The sequence below is a fragment of the Haplochromis burtoni genome, unplaced genomic scaffold (assembly GCF_018398535.1).
Source record: "Haplochromis burtoni strain Fernald_Lab_line unplaced genomic scaffold, NCSU_Asbu1 Contig_298, whole genome shotgun sequence".
NCBI lineage: Eukaryota > Metazoa > Chordata > Actinopteri > Cichliformes > Cichlidae > Haplochromis > Haplochromis burtoni.
The window spans coordinates 112785-127235 of NW_024582659.1; the positions used below are offsets into that span (position 1 = coordinate 112785).

Genomic DNA, 14451 nt, shown 5'->3' on the forward strand with positions numbered 1-14451 from the left:
GCACTTTGAGTAATCTGGGAGAGTAGAAAAGCGCTACATAAAAATCAGTCCATTCACTGTCTGAACAGAGTTTCGGCATGTTACTTTTGCACTGTTTTGCATGTTCTGGCACATGTTGTTATTGCATGGCTTGATTAAGGTACACATTAGGCTGACATCTGGGGCCAGAGCTGAAACCGTTCTGGGCCAGCACAGGGCCAGCAGTTTGTCTACAACTGGCCCGTGGCTGCACACCCCTACAGATGGCCCACATACCGCAATGAATGACGGCCCTTTGGTGGCCCAGATCAGGTTTGCCAGAGGTAATCCACACATGGGCCAGCACAGACGACCAGGGTGTCTGAAACTGGCCTTGTGCTGGCCCATGTGTGGGCCACCTCTGGCAAACCAGGTCTGGGCCACCAAAGGGCCGTCATTCTTTGCGGTATGTGGGCCATGTGTAAGCACATTGTGTGGGCCTGATCCCTGCCATACCAATATTGCTGTGTGGGTGTCAGTGTGTGTGGTCATGTATTACTTATTGTTGTGGGGACACAAATTTGTTTACACACTCATATTGTGAGGTCTCGCCTACTTTATGGGGACAAATTGCAAGGTAAATCATTCAATTTTAGGGTGAAGGCTTGAGTCAGGGTTAGGGTAAGGTTCAGGCAGGGACTTGTGATGGGTAGAGTCAGGATAAGTCTCCAGGAAATTAATGTAAGTTAATGTAATGTCCCCAAAAGTGATGGAAACACAACGTGTGTGTGTGTGTGTGCGTGCATGTGGATGCGCACGTGCATGGGGTTAGGGTCAAATGTTGGATGTATTTTGGTGTTTTATTGTTTTGTGAAATGTTTACATTGTTTATTTGTTGTTTATTTATTTGTTCATCCTTGTTGTACTAATACAACTTATTATAGAATAACTTGGCATTTTACTACCCTTGTTGCACAGTGTTGCCTTGAAGCAACAAACCAATATCTGTTTGGGGGGGGCAGGGTGTCAAATTTTATGATTGATATATTATTAGGGACCTAAAGCTCCCCCAAAATAGGGAGAAATATTTTTTCCCCCAAAATTAAAAAGTCATGCAGTAGAGGGTTAAAGGGGTTGTGATTTAGTCTGGGATTTCATTTGTCCATCAGTGCCTGATTTTGCCAGCGTGCGCAGCTGGCCCACCTGTGAGGTCAACAAGCAAATCTTGGTTTGGTTTCACTGTGATGGAGAAGGACCTCAGTGGATCGTCCCTGAGCAGCCGGAGATCACAAATGATGAGTGGGTCTATCGGGGGAGAACTGAGCATTTTATTAATGCTCATATACAGGTATGGTTCATACGTCTGAGTGGAAATGTATGGAAACTTATATCTTCTCTTGTATCTTCTCTGTTTGTCACCTATTAGAGATAGGTGACAAAAAGATATAAAGATATTAAAAATATAATGACATAATGTTTTTCAGTGGCAGAAGCAAGCTTCCATAAGGAATTCCAAGTCACTCTATAAATAAAATGTATGTTGTGACAAAAAACGAATCTATCTTCTAATGATTTGTATGTCAGTAGTGTACACTGTCTTTAGGGCAGTGTTTCTATATCCATCCGTACATCAGTTAACTTCAATTTAGCATCAGTTTCCTTTTCACGGTCACTCCTCACACACTGCAATGAACCATGCATTGTTGATATTTATTCAGATTGGTTCTGATCAGAAGCAAAGCTACAAGCTTTTCATCTCCCTAAAACAACGCTTGTGCTAATACTAAGATATCTCTAGAGTATAGTAAGGTGTCACGATCCTGGGTCTTATGACCCAGTGTTTTGAGTTTTAGTTCATTTTGATGTTTATAGTGTATGTTTAAGCTCATTAGGTTTTCTATGTTCATTTGCTTATTATATTCCCCTTGTGTTTTCAACCCTTGTGTTAAGTCTCCCTTATCCTTTATGTGTTTCATGTCTGTTTCTTATGTTGTTAAGTTCATGTAGTCATGTCAGTGTTTCATTGTTTCCTATTTTATTTTGAAAGAGGTCCTGTGCTTCTGTGTTTTGTTTTACTCTTCCCCTGTGGCGTCATTATGTCTACTGTGCCTTTCTGTCCCATGTTTCACGTCTCTATGGCTGTGCCCCAATTCAGGGTCTGCACGCTTGAAGTACGCGCACTACGCACCGTACTACGTACGGTGCGTACTATAAGTACGAGAAGTGCGGAAGTGAGAGGCTTGTGAAATGGGACGGTCTAGCCTTCGCGCGCTGTTCAGGTTGCCTAGCAACTCATGATACTAACCCAGAAACCGAGATTGTTGACAGAAATGAAGGAGAAAAAATGTTTTGTTGGTCATTCATTTTTGTCATGACATCACTTTGATTAGTTGAGTATCTGAGGCTGAGACCACAGGACTGTAAACATGATTGTTGGGCTTCATTTCTGTGACTGAACAGTCATTTAAGATTAGTTAGTAAATAACAATTAGTCTAATGTTGTTCATGAGACTAAAGTCATCTCACTGTGGTAATGTAAATATAATATGGCAATATATAGTATTGTCACATTATTAGTTATTATTAAATTATAATATCAAAATATATAATATATCTAATATATATCATATACATACATCATACATACATATATATACTAGGGGTGCAACGATACTCGTATCGATATTGAACGCTCGATACAGTGCTTTCGGTTCGGTACGCATATTATCGAACAATACAACATTTATTAAAAAAAAAAAATTTTTAATTTTTTTTTTTTTTTTTTTTGTGTCCCGTTTGGATCTTAGCCATCAGAATTGTTGTCTTGAGGCCAAGAAAGATGCCAAGACGGATTTATTTTACAAGTGGATCATCACTTGCATATTGGTCCATTTGATTGACCTTTATTATAATTATGAATTTATTTTATTTTCAGTTGCAAACGGGACAGACATGACTGTGGGATAGGACAGGGGGAAAGAATGAAAGAAAGGGGGAGAGAAAGAAAGAAAACCAAAGGGGAGAAATATAAAAGAATACAAATTTTTAATTTATTTTTATCAACTTTCCTTCTGACGATGCTGTCTGTGTTGAGCGCTCAGTGAATCTGCAGTGACTACTCTCGCCTAGGCCGTGCACCTAGCGGTAGTCGAAGCGCAGATTCACTGAGCCTCAACACAGCAGCTGGTCAGAAGGAAGAGCGCAGGGCAAGCTAGCGGCGAAGTGGACCTCCCCACCCTCATTCAGATCTGGCGTTTGGAATTATTTTGGTTTTCATGTGACGTATGACCCTGAAGGTAAGCGACGTCATGGACTAAAGTAAAACAGTATGTTGGATGTGCCATGCAATGCTCAATTACATGGGTGGGACTAGTGTGTTAGCGCAGTTAGCTCGTTAACGTGTTGGCCGTCTAGCCCCACTATGGGTAGCTCGTTAACGGAGATTTGCCGTGTTGTGGCGTTAAGCGTCATTTCAACGAGATTAACGCTGACAGCACTAGTGGGAACACAACGAATATGACTGCACATTTACGCCGACATCATCCTAGTCAAGCGGAACAGACAAAAACAACAAGCATGCATGCTACAAACTTTACCCGAGTCATTTAGACAGCTCGTTAGCACATGATTCTCCTTATGGGGACCTGATATGTTTAATATGCTGCTGAGAATATAGCCCAGAAGAAGCAGATAGTATAGCTTTTATTTTGGAAAGAGACATTTCTCTGTAATAAACTCTCTTTTCCAAAGATGAGTGATTCCTCAATCAGATACAGGGCTCGCAATATCGCTAGCCCGGGGCTAGCGATTTTTTTCAGTCGGGCTACCAAAATCTATCTCTTCCCTGCCCGGGCTATTGTAGGAAGGAAAAATATATGTCAATGCTTTTGCATTCTTTCAGAAATGTAGCTGGGTAATTATGTCATTGGGTGAGCCACTGTCAATATGTGACATATTGAAATCGTGTTTGGATTTGCGCTTGTTTTTTTGCTTTCACTTTGCAATCGCGCGAACTGTGTATAGAGAGCGACAGCACTGATCTGTGAGTGATGATAATTTGTGCACCAATTCCTCTGACATCGTCTTATTAATTGTTAGCTTACTATGCAAACATGACAAGTGAAATCTCCCGCAGCTTAAACATGTGAGAGGTTGATCGCGCAGAGAATCGCTGAGCTTATGTGAGTGCGGCAGGATATATATTTCACTACGATGACCTGGATGATTGAGAACCTTCACAGACAGATATATATTTTAGTTCTGCTGAGCCAAATAAGACAGGTCAGGGTGAAGAAGTGACAGCCAAAGAAAAGCTTACCACAAAACGGAGAAGTTATGACAAATCAGACTATAAGGCAAAAAGAAAGTGCAGCTTTATGGTTTCATGGACAAAAGAATTTCTGTGGCTGCAATATGACGAGCTAAAAAACAACACGCACAAGGGTTAGGGTTAAATTTAAAAACTGTACTTTTGTGTTAAAATATATATTTATAATTTTAATAAATGACAAATTAAAAAGGCATGAACATTTTTTTTGTATCGAAAAAATATCGAACCGTGACACCAAAGTATCGAACCGAACCGAACCGTGAATTTTGTGTATCGTTGCACCCCTAATATATATATATATATATATAATATAATATAATATATATATATATATATGTATATGTATATGTATATATATATGTATATGCGTACTTCAAGCGTGCAGACCCTGAATTGGGGCACAGCCATAGAGACGTGAAACATGGGACAGAAAGGCACAGTAGACATAATGACGCCACAGGGGAAGAGTAAAACAAAACACAGAAGCACAGGACCTCTTTCAAAATAAAATAGGAAACAATGAAACACTGACATGACTACATGAACTTAACAACATAAGAAACAGACATGAAACACATAAAGGATAAGGGAGACTTAACACAAGGGTTGAAAACACAAGGGGAATATAATAAGCAAATGAACATAGAAAACCTAATGAGCTTAAACATACACTATAAACATCAAAATGAACTAAAACTCAAAACACTGGGTCATAAGACCCAGGATCGTGACACCTTACTATACTCTAGAGATATCTTAGTATTAGCACAAGCGTTGTTTTAGGGAGATGAAAAGCTCGTAGCTTTGCTTCTGATCAGAACCAATCTGAATAAATATCAACAATGCATGGTTCATTGCAGTGTGTGAGGAGTGACCGTGAAAAGGAAACTGATGCTAAATTGAAGTTAACTGATGTACGGATGGATATAGAAACACTGCCCTAAAGACAGTGTACACTACTGACATACAAATCATTAGAAGATAGATTCGTTTTTTGTCACAACATACATTTTATTTATAGAGTGACTTGGAATTCCTTATGGAAGCTTGCTTCTGCCACTGAAAAACATTATGTCATTATATTTTTAATATCTTTATATCTTTTTGTCACCTATCTCTAATAGGTGACAAACAGAGAAGATACAAGAGAAGATATAAGTTTCCATACATTTCCACTCAGACGTATGAACCATACCTGTATATGAGCATTAATAAAATGCTCAGTTCTCCCCCGATAGACCCACTCATCATTTGTGATCTCCGGCTGCTCAGGGACGATCCACTGAGGTCCTTCTCCATCACAGTGAAACCAAACCAAGATTTGCTTGTTGACCTCACAGGTGGGCCAGCTGCGCACGCTGGCAAAATCAGGCACTGATGGACAAATGAAATCCCAGACTAAATCACAACCCCTTTAACCCTCTACTGCATGACTTTTTAATTTTGGGGGAAAAAATATTTCTCCCTATTTTGGGGGAGCTTTAGGATCCCTAATAATATATCAATCATAAAATTTGACACCCTGCCCCCCCCCAAACAGATATTAGTTTGTTGCTTCAAGGCAACACTGTGCAACAAAGGTAGTAAAATGCCAAGTTATTCTATAATAAGTTGTATCAGTACAACAAGGATGAACAAATAAATAAACAACAAATAAACAATGTAAACATTTCACAAAACAATAAAACACCAAAATACATCCAACATTTGACCCTAACCCCATGCACGTGCGCATGCGCACATGCACACACACACACACACACACGTTGTGTTTCCATCACTTTTGGGGACATTACATTAACTTACATTAATTTCCTGGAGACTTATCCTGACTCTACCCATCACAAGTCCCTGCCTGAACCTTACCCTAACCCTGACTCAAGCCTTCACCCTAAAATTGAATGATTTACCTTGCAATTTGTCCCCATAAAGTAGGCGAGACCTCACAATATGAGTGTGTAAACAAATTTGTGTCCCCACAACAATAAGTAATACATGACCACACACACTGACACCCACACAGCAATATTGGTATGGCAGGGATCAGGCCCACACAATGTGCTTACACATGGCCCACATACCGCAAAGAATGACGGCCCTTTGGTGGCCCAGACCTGGTTTGCCAGAGGTGGCCCACACATGGGCCAGCACAAGGCCAGTTTCAGACACCCTGGTCCTGTGCTGGCCCATGTGTGGATTACCTCTGGCAAACCTGATCTGGGACACCAAAGGGCCGTCATTCATTGCGGTATGTGGGCCATCTGTAGGGGATGTGCAGCCACGGGCCAGTTGTAGACAAACTGCTGGCCCTGTGCTGGCCCAGAACAGTTTCAGCTCTGGCCCCAGATGTCAGCCTAATGTGTACCTTAATCAAGCCATGCAATAACAACATGTGCCAGAACATGCAAAACAGTGCAAAAGTAACATGCCGAAACTCTGTTCAGATAGTGAATGGACTGATTTTTATGTAGCGCTTTTCTACTCTCCCAGATTACTCAAAGTGCCGGCTTGATACCAGATCCTGGCCAGACCTGCTTGCTATGTGGGCACTAACACACACACAGACAGTTACTTTACCAACTGACCACTGACCCCTGAGCTCCAAAGTGTCCCTCAAACCTCATTCAGGGATCCACTCCTCTACTTCACTGTCACTCCCTGAAAGCTCACTGTCCTCACTTTCTGAGGACAGAAAGTGCACATTCCCTTGGTTTCCTTGCATAAAAAGTTTTTACATCCATGTCCTGTAATTATGAGTAGATTGTAAAGTAAAAAACATTGACTATGATCATATAAATGCACACAAACACATCTCTACACACATATCCAAATGCATTATATTGCCTGAAACAAATTGGGCTAACTGCGCAGTGTGGCCTTGAGGTAACGAATGAAAATGAACAGTTTTACAGTATAAATAAATTTTAAAAAGTAGAACAAACAATCAAATATGCTTCTTAACATATTCATGCACATACAAGTATATTTTAATATACATTTATTTCACTATAAACATGTAAAATAGTGATCTTTATCTTGCCTCCTAATGGAGATGTCTCTCATGTAGTGCAGCTTGCAGAAAGGGGCCCTACCCCCCCAAATCAAAGTCACACCACCTTCAACTCATCATTTTATTGGAAAGAGATGTGCCTGGTAGCATTGTTTGAAAAAAAAAAAAGGTGTTTTTTTTTTGAAGGGCCACCGTAAGGCATGTAAATGTGGTTTGTTGCCTCAGGGCAACGCTATGCAGTAGAGGGTTAATCAGGATTTACTCTATTCTGTACACCCATGTCAGTTAACATCTGACCAATAACATCCAATAATCATAACCAATCCAATCCAATAACTAATAACTGACCAATAACATCTGACCCTGGTCTGTTTACTTCTAAGTTTATATAATATTTTAAGCCATTGGCTAAGCATATTCATGCACATCTGAAGATTAAACTGCCATCAGTTTCAGATTTGGACCTAATATTTATGAAGGCTTTAAATGTCTTCTCATTACAAATCGCAATGAAATGTTCAGTAACTTGCTTTCTTTATGTAGGTTTTCTAAAATAGTGATTTTTGTTTCTTAGCGAGCATATTATCCAAACATTCAAGGTTACTTAGCACTGTGACATAACAATATTATAATACCTTTTTCTGCATAGGGAATCTTCACACATACACCATTATCCCCCTGAAACTGCCATCCATGAAATGGACACTCGATGCAGTTCCCAAACACCCGTCCACCCACAGCAAGGTTGGCACCCAGGTGAGGGCAATAGGCATCCACCACATAGGCCTTTCCATCGTGGCCCCGAAACACTGCCACCTGCTCACCTATGATTATAAGCAGAGAAAGGTTTTAATACTGGGTTTGTGAACTGTCACTAATGGGCATAGTGGATAACAGTACTGTGCAAACTGTAGTTTTTGTACAGTTTTATCCAAACCAGACCAGTGTTTGCATATTTATTGTACAGTTCAAGAGAAAGGAAAAACAAACGTGCATTCTTTGCAGCATATTCCCTTTCCCCCGTGCTTCTTAGTATGTTCCTTAGTGCCCTACTTGGAGCAATATAGCTAATTATAGACAGCACTTATTAACGAAGAAACACACAAATTTTCCAAGAAACAACCCAACCCATACACAGAATTAGTAATTATTATGCCAGATTTTACATTTTACATGAAATGATTCTGATGAGCTTTATTTTGTTTGTTGAAACAAAATCAAATGCAGTTGCATCCGAATTACTGCTGCACAAAATTTTAAATGGAACGGTGCACACCTATTATGGTCAAATGGCGTTCCTAGTGGAGGTCTTGGAAAGTGCTTCCTGTGGTGCATGTCTAAATTGACACCAGATCAGAAGACCTCTTCCTACTGTCTTTGCTGGATTTTTAGCTGAGCTTTCGATCTGTCGTGCTCAGACAGCACTCAGGTTGGTGCAAGCTGAGCAACTGTAGTATAGAGTGACAGCTGAGCAAGCTCTACTAGTGATTAGTCAGGGTACTAAAAGAATCTGAGACACCAAATAATCCAGATGAAGGGTGACACAGCACTGCACTGCTGCCCCCAGACTGTTGGGAGAGCAGAATTTAACGACACTACAGAGAACTGCACGGTGGAAAAGACACACTCAGCAGAATTTAATATGTGAATGCATTACTGCAGAGAAAAGTTAGGAGGGAGACACAGCAGGATGCAGATCCTGAATGGGTGCCAAGCTTTTTTTGGGTCAAAAGAATTTGGGGGAGTAAAATGTCAGGGGCTACAGGGAGAACTGAACCTAGAAGATATAGTGAGCAAGAAAGCGGAAAAGAGAAGTTAGAAAAATAAAATATATCCAGTGTGAATTATGGGTAGAAAAATGTGTATGTTATCTAGAGAAAAACAATCTGTATGCTTCTTATTATGTTTTCCAACATGCTGACACACCCTGGTGGGTTTCTGGCAACTTCTCAAATTGGCAACCACTGCTCTGCATCACACTTGCAGTGTGTAGGAGGTCTAATAACCTGCCACACTTGTACTCACAGTAAGATTCCCAACGTGTAGAAAAACCAATCAGTCAACATGCATCTACTTGAGCAAACTTTTAGCTACAAAAACCTTCCAATTGCTTATCTTTTTTTAGCATATATACTTTCCAAATTCTCTTCAAAGCCTCTTTCACTCGTTACCTCCAGCTTTTTGATATCTTTATGTTTGCAAACCTTGCAATTGCTTCTTTTTCTTATGTTATAGACGTGAAAAAAATGTGTTTTTGTTTTTTAAAGATGATTTAAATGTACCAGATAGTGTTGGTTGTTGTTGTTTGTTTTTCAAAATAAAGGCACCCAGTTAATCAAATGAAATGAAATGAAATATTTTCAAAATAAACCTCAAGGCAGCTTTGGGGAATCTGCATATCTGAAGCTATAGTTATATCATTCAAATATCAAAATATGCAAAATATGGAGCTCCTTATGACATGTGAGCTTTCAATGTGTGTTTTCAAAACAAAATTTTTTCAAAATAGTTTTTAAAAATATTGCCTTTTTTTTTTTTACTATACTATACAGTTTAAAATGGGTTTTTTTTTTATTTTCAACTGTCATGATTGTTTTCATGTATTTTCCAGTGAAACATAAAAGTTCATTCCCTTTTTTGAAGGAATGCCATTCAACTCAGTTATTTTCGTTTTGTTTTTGTGCAACAACTTTTTCAAATTTGTGCTTTACCTGGATTAATTCTAATGATCTTTTTAGCAATGCAATGCATTTAAGTTGGTTCAGCAAATTGACTTGGGATTTAAGTATTCTAGCAATACAAGCTAATGCGATGGAAATGCATCTAGTAGTTTGTAACGTGATTCTCTGTTATGGACAGGGTTAAAAAATAATTGCACAGTCACAACATGTTTGATCATTTCTGATATTGGTGTTATGGTATCCCTTTTAGTTACTAGTCCCATAAACATATACAGAGTGCCAGTCATAGAAACTATGATGTCAGTTCACTTTTGGGTGCAGTTCAACTAGAGGTGACACTCTCTTCTGATAAAACATGTTTACAAATGATAAATATAACAGATGTAAGGGGATTAGTTAAATCACAGCAGACAGCATTGGAATGTATAAAATGCCTGTGGTGGTTGATATCAGGTGGTGTTTCAAATTGGCGTGAAATGAAAATAGTAGCTGCTATAACGTGGCTTTGTTATGGTGCTGATTTTTTTTTTTTTTTACTTTCTAGTTTCTAGAGGGAGAAATAAATCTGAATCTCATTTAAATATGAGATTCCAGCTTTATTCCTCCCTCTTTGTTTCCTAGCTTCATTGTTTTCTTGGCCTTAGTGTGTTTCCACGTTTAGGTTTCAAGTTGTTGTAGTTTTCAGTTTCCTTTGTACTCTGTGTTTTGCATTTGTTCAATCCTGCCACCAGGCTTTAATAAATAGCTTTCTTTTGTTCATCTCAGTCCGCCTGCCTTCACACTCACACAGGCCTGGGACATACCTAGCCCTTGAGAACGGTGTATTACTACAATGCCAAACCCTCATACAAATCTAAAAATGCAATGATCTAGTAAATGAGTCGTTCTATAAATACAGAACGAACAAACAAATGAAAAGGTCTCCACGAACATTAATGAAGATTGCATTAATAAACTACAGCTCCACCTTGATGTGAAGACCAGTAGATTGCTTTGCTAACTCTGATTGTAAGATCCAATAAACTGTATACTGACGTGAAAGGTTGTATTTGGTGAAGTCAGTTGGTGAAGACTTTTGTAGCACAACAGCCTAACTCAACTGTTGTTCGATGATGTTTGCTTTTCCTTTATGAAGGGTGTTGCAGACAGGGCAGGAACACAGGATTACAGTATGTTGCTAACTTGTGTAACTCACTTAAGGAGCAATTGATGAAAAGATGACTGTTATTTACAACTGTGATCTGAATCCACAAGAGCAAGTCTCACTTTTTACTGGTGGATATCTTTTCCAGGTGTGAAATCCTCTCATACACTGTTTGTTTGTCATTTACTGAAAGCTATGTGACAGAAACCTAAAAAGCCCGACAGGCTCTTTGAAACCCTTTTGAACTCAAACTCAAAGAAACTCTCTGAAGAGATCAAACAGTCCCACCACATATCAACATGAGAAGCACAAATCTGTAAGTGAAACACAACAGCGGTTGAATCAATACACATAAACTTTAGGCCATCAGTGATGAGACCGTCTTGTTGTTGATCACAGAAAAACCTGATGCAGGAGATCAAAGGGGTCAGCTAGTGCTCACACATCAAACCTTATCATTAGAGACAGATCTTAATAATAAAATGTGATGTAATAATACACAAGTGTTGGATTAGAAAAAGAATAAACACTAGATATTCAAATGAAGAGTTCATAAAAGTTACCAGAATGATAAAAAACAATTATAAAAAAACCCAAGGCTCTAGAAAATGTGCATTCATTAAAGTTTTCTTCTCTAATTCTCTAATCAAGAAAATTATTAACGCATTAATTAATGAAGAAACTAGCGCTTATTTCAAAGCACTAATGTTGCCGTGAAGTAATTAACATCAGTAATGGCAACACTGTGTCTCCAAGGCGCCTTCAAACCAAACATGCAGGTGAAGCTTGAACCTTTGTGTAAAAGAAAAAATGTTACTAAGCACCATAATGCACAACCGTTTTCTTAACAAAGGCTTGGCCAACGTGTTGAAATGCTTTTACATTCCCTGAATTCCAAAAATATTGTAATGTGAGCTTGTTTCGTCTGTCTTGGCAACAGTCCTACCTGATGAGATAGCAAACATCTGGGTTGCTGGAAAGGTGGCAAACAACTAAAAGGTCTGACAATAATGTTACTTGCTGTGCTTCAATAAGTATCACACTTATTCTTTTACACACCTGAGAATGAAAGTTTAAATAATTCTGTGTCGGGCACTTGTAACACTTACCTGACTGCTTGAAAAGAAATTCAGCTTATCCCTCATGATGGGGGCAAACTAAATTTTGTGCATTTGTACTTTACCCCATACTGTACCCCACACTTTCACCATGCACCCAGAAAACAACCAGCAATTTGTTTACTCATTCCAAAATGCAGTTTTGACAAAAATAACTAACCATTAACAACTATCCATTATTAAAATTATGTCAGCCATAAATTATGTGGAAAAGCCCTGTAGATGGAATTTCTGATATTGTTGAAAGGCATGCATAGCCGAATAAACACCTGTAAAAATAAGCTTACATATAAGCCTACAAAGCTCGGTCTAATCACTCAATCAAATTTTGAGTTAAAATTTAACAGTCACGAAGGATCATTACATCATTGTCCAATTTCCAAAGTCCAAAGTAAGCTGCTAGCACACATTTAATATCCCCCAAACTTTTATTGAACACATATATAGCCTAATTTTAAGTTTACAGCTTTAAATGACTCTTTAACTTGCTGCAACTCTGTTAATAAACACGTTGTCTAGTCAGCCTGCCCGTATACCAGCATTTTTGCTAATTACAACTGCTGGTGCTTTTTGTTACTTTTACTTAGCATTTGCACACCATATACTGTAACGTAACTGTGTTTCTTCTGTTATTCCCTGTTAAGAACCACCACTATGCATCGTACCTAGAATAGACACACTTTTGACCTCGCCCCTCTGCAGCATGTGTGAGTCCAGGACTCGGTACCAGCCGTTTGGGTAAACCGGTGGGAGCTCCCCGATTTTCCTCCTGCGCCTGGCGTCGTTGGCTGCCTGCGCTTTGGTGCGACCGTCCTCCTCGACGTATCCCACGTCTTCGGGCGACCTGAGCAGTTCCAGAGGACTGAAGAGCTGCCGGTACAGCCAGCATATAGCGAAGAAAAGAACACCGACGGAGAAGCAAAAGAAGGCCCGGGCTGGGGCACCGCGTAAGCCCATTTCGCTCCATATCGGGTACCAGCTGCCCACAGAGCCCAGCGGATCTCCACCTTGTGTGATAAGCATTGCACCCACTCCCAGCCCGATGACGGCAGCTGCCTTCGCGTTGGACATGTCTGAGTCTCTAACTTGCAGACTGTCACGGTCACTTTATAACGAACACCGGGCACTTTGGACACAGACCAACATTTTTTTTAAGCCACACCCGGGCCGACTCCAGTGTACATAAACGCAGAAGTGGGATGGCCATTTCACAGTGAAATCGACTTTCTCTCTTGAGGACTAATGTTTAACATTAAATCCTTTTTTATGTTTGGAGTGTAGATGAGCAAATTACACACACACACACACACACACATATATATATATATATACATACATATATATCTACATACATACATATCTACATACATACATATCTATCTCCCCACATTGTGGGGATAGGTTAATTGGATAATCCAAATTGCCACTAGGTGTGAATGTGAGTGTGAATGGTTGTCTGTCCCTATGTGTTAGCCCTGCGACAGACTGGCGACCTGTCCAGGGTGTACCCCGCCTTTCGCCCTATGACAGCTGGGATAGGCTCCAGCGCCCCCCGCGACCCTGAAAAGGATAAGCGGAAGCGAATGGATGGATATATATACATTTCATGACTACAAGACAAGAGACAAAGTATCTCCCCCTCTGTTATGTAAATTGATGTGTGCCAGTGTATGAGTGTATTATAATTAACATTAAATATGTTTTTATTAATAATAAATTATTTATACTTAAATGTTATATTGGCAGGATTCTACAATGTTATCTGAAACATGATTAGACTCGTGTGCTGTAAACGCCCTCTAGTGGCCTTTGTAATAAGAATCATGTCAAAAGTCAAGTTAACCCTCTGAGTGAGGCGTCACTGGTGATGAGACCCAACGCTACAAGCAATCTTAACAGTAGTTAAGTTCTAGTTTAAAGAAAAGCTTTTTGAAAAAAGAATAAACTGAAATAGTTTATGATGCATGCAATTTAGAACAATTATTTTTCCACGTTCTCTCATTGCCAAGACATGGGGAAAATAATTTAAAGATGATCATCTATGATAAAGATTTTAGATTTAATCAATATATCACTGATCTGATCCTATAGTTAAAACTACCTACAAGAAAACAAATTAGACTATGTGTGACAACTTAGATCTTGTTAGTATTGGTTGGTGGGCCTTTGTTCCTCCTACTCAGTCCTCACAGATTCCCATCTAATATACG

The 14451-nt window shown here is 39.4% G+C and overlaps 1 protein-coding gene across 1 annotated transcript in view; it reads right to left on the minus strand.

Moving 5' to 3' along the window:
* zgc:92275 (cholesterol 7-desaturase nvd) overlaps positions 1-13511 on the minus strand; it is a 20322-nt gene extending 6811 nt beyond the window's left edge. The window contains exons 1-3 of the mRNA XM_005941358.3: positions 12907-13511; positions 7934-8122; positions 5484-5662 (exon numbers count right to left, since the gene is read on the minus strand). Of these exons, the coding sequence (XP_005941420.1) occupies positions 5484-5662; positions 7934-8122; positions 12907-13312 (774 nt within the window). The 5' untranslated portion in view covers positions 13313-13511. The remainder of the gene's footprint in view (positions 1-5483; positions 5663-7933; positions 8123-12906) is intronic.
* Between the last annotated feature and the right edge of the window lie 940 nt (positions 13512-14451).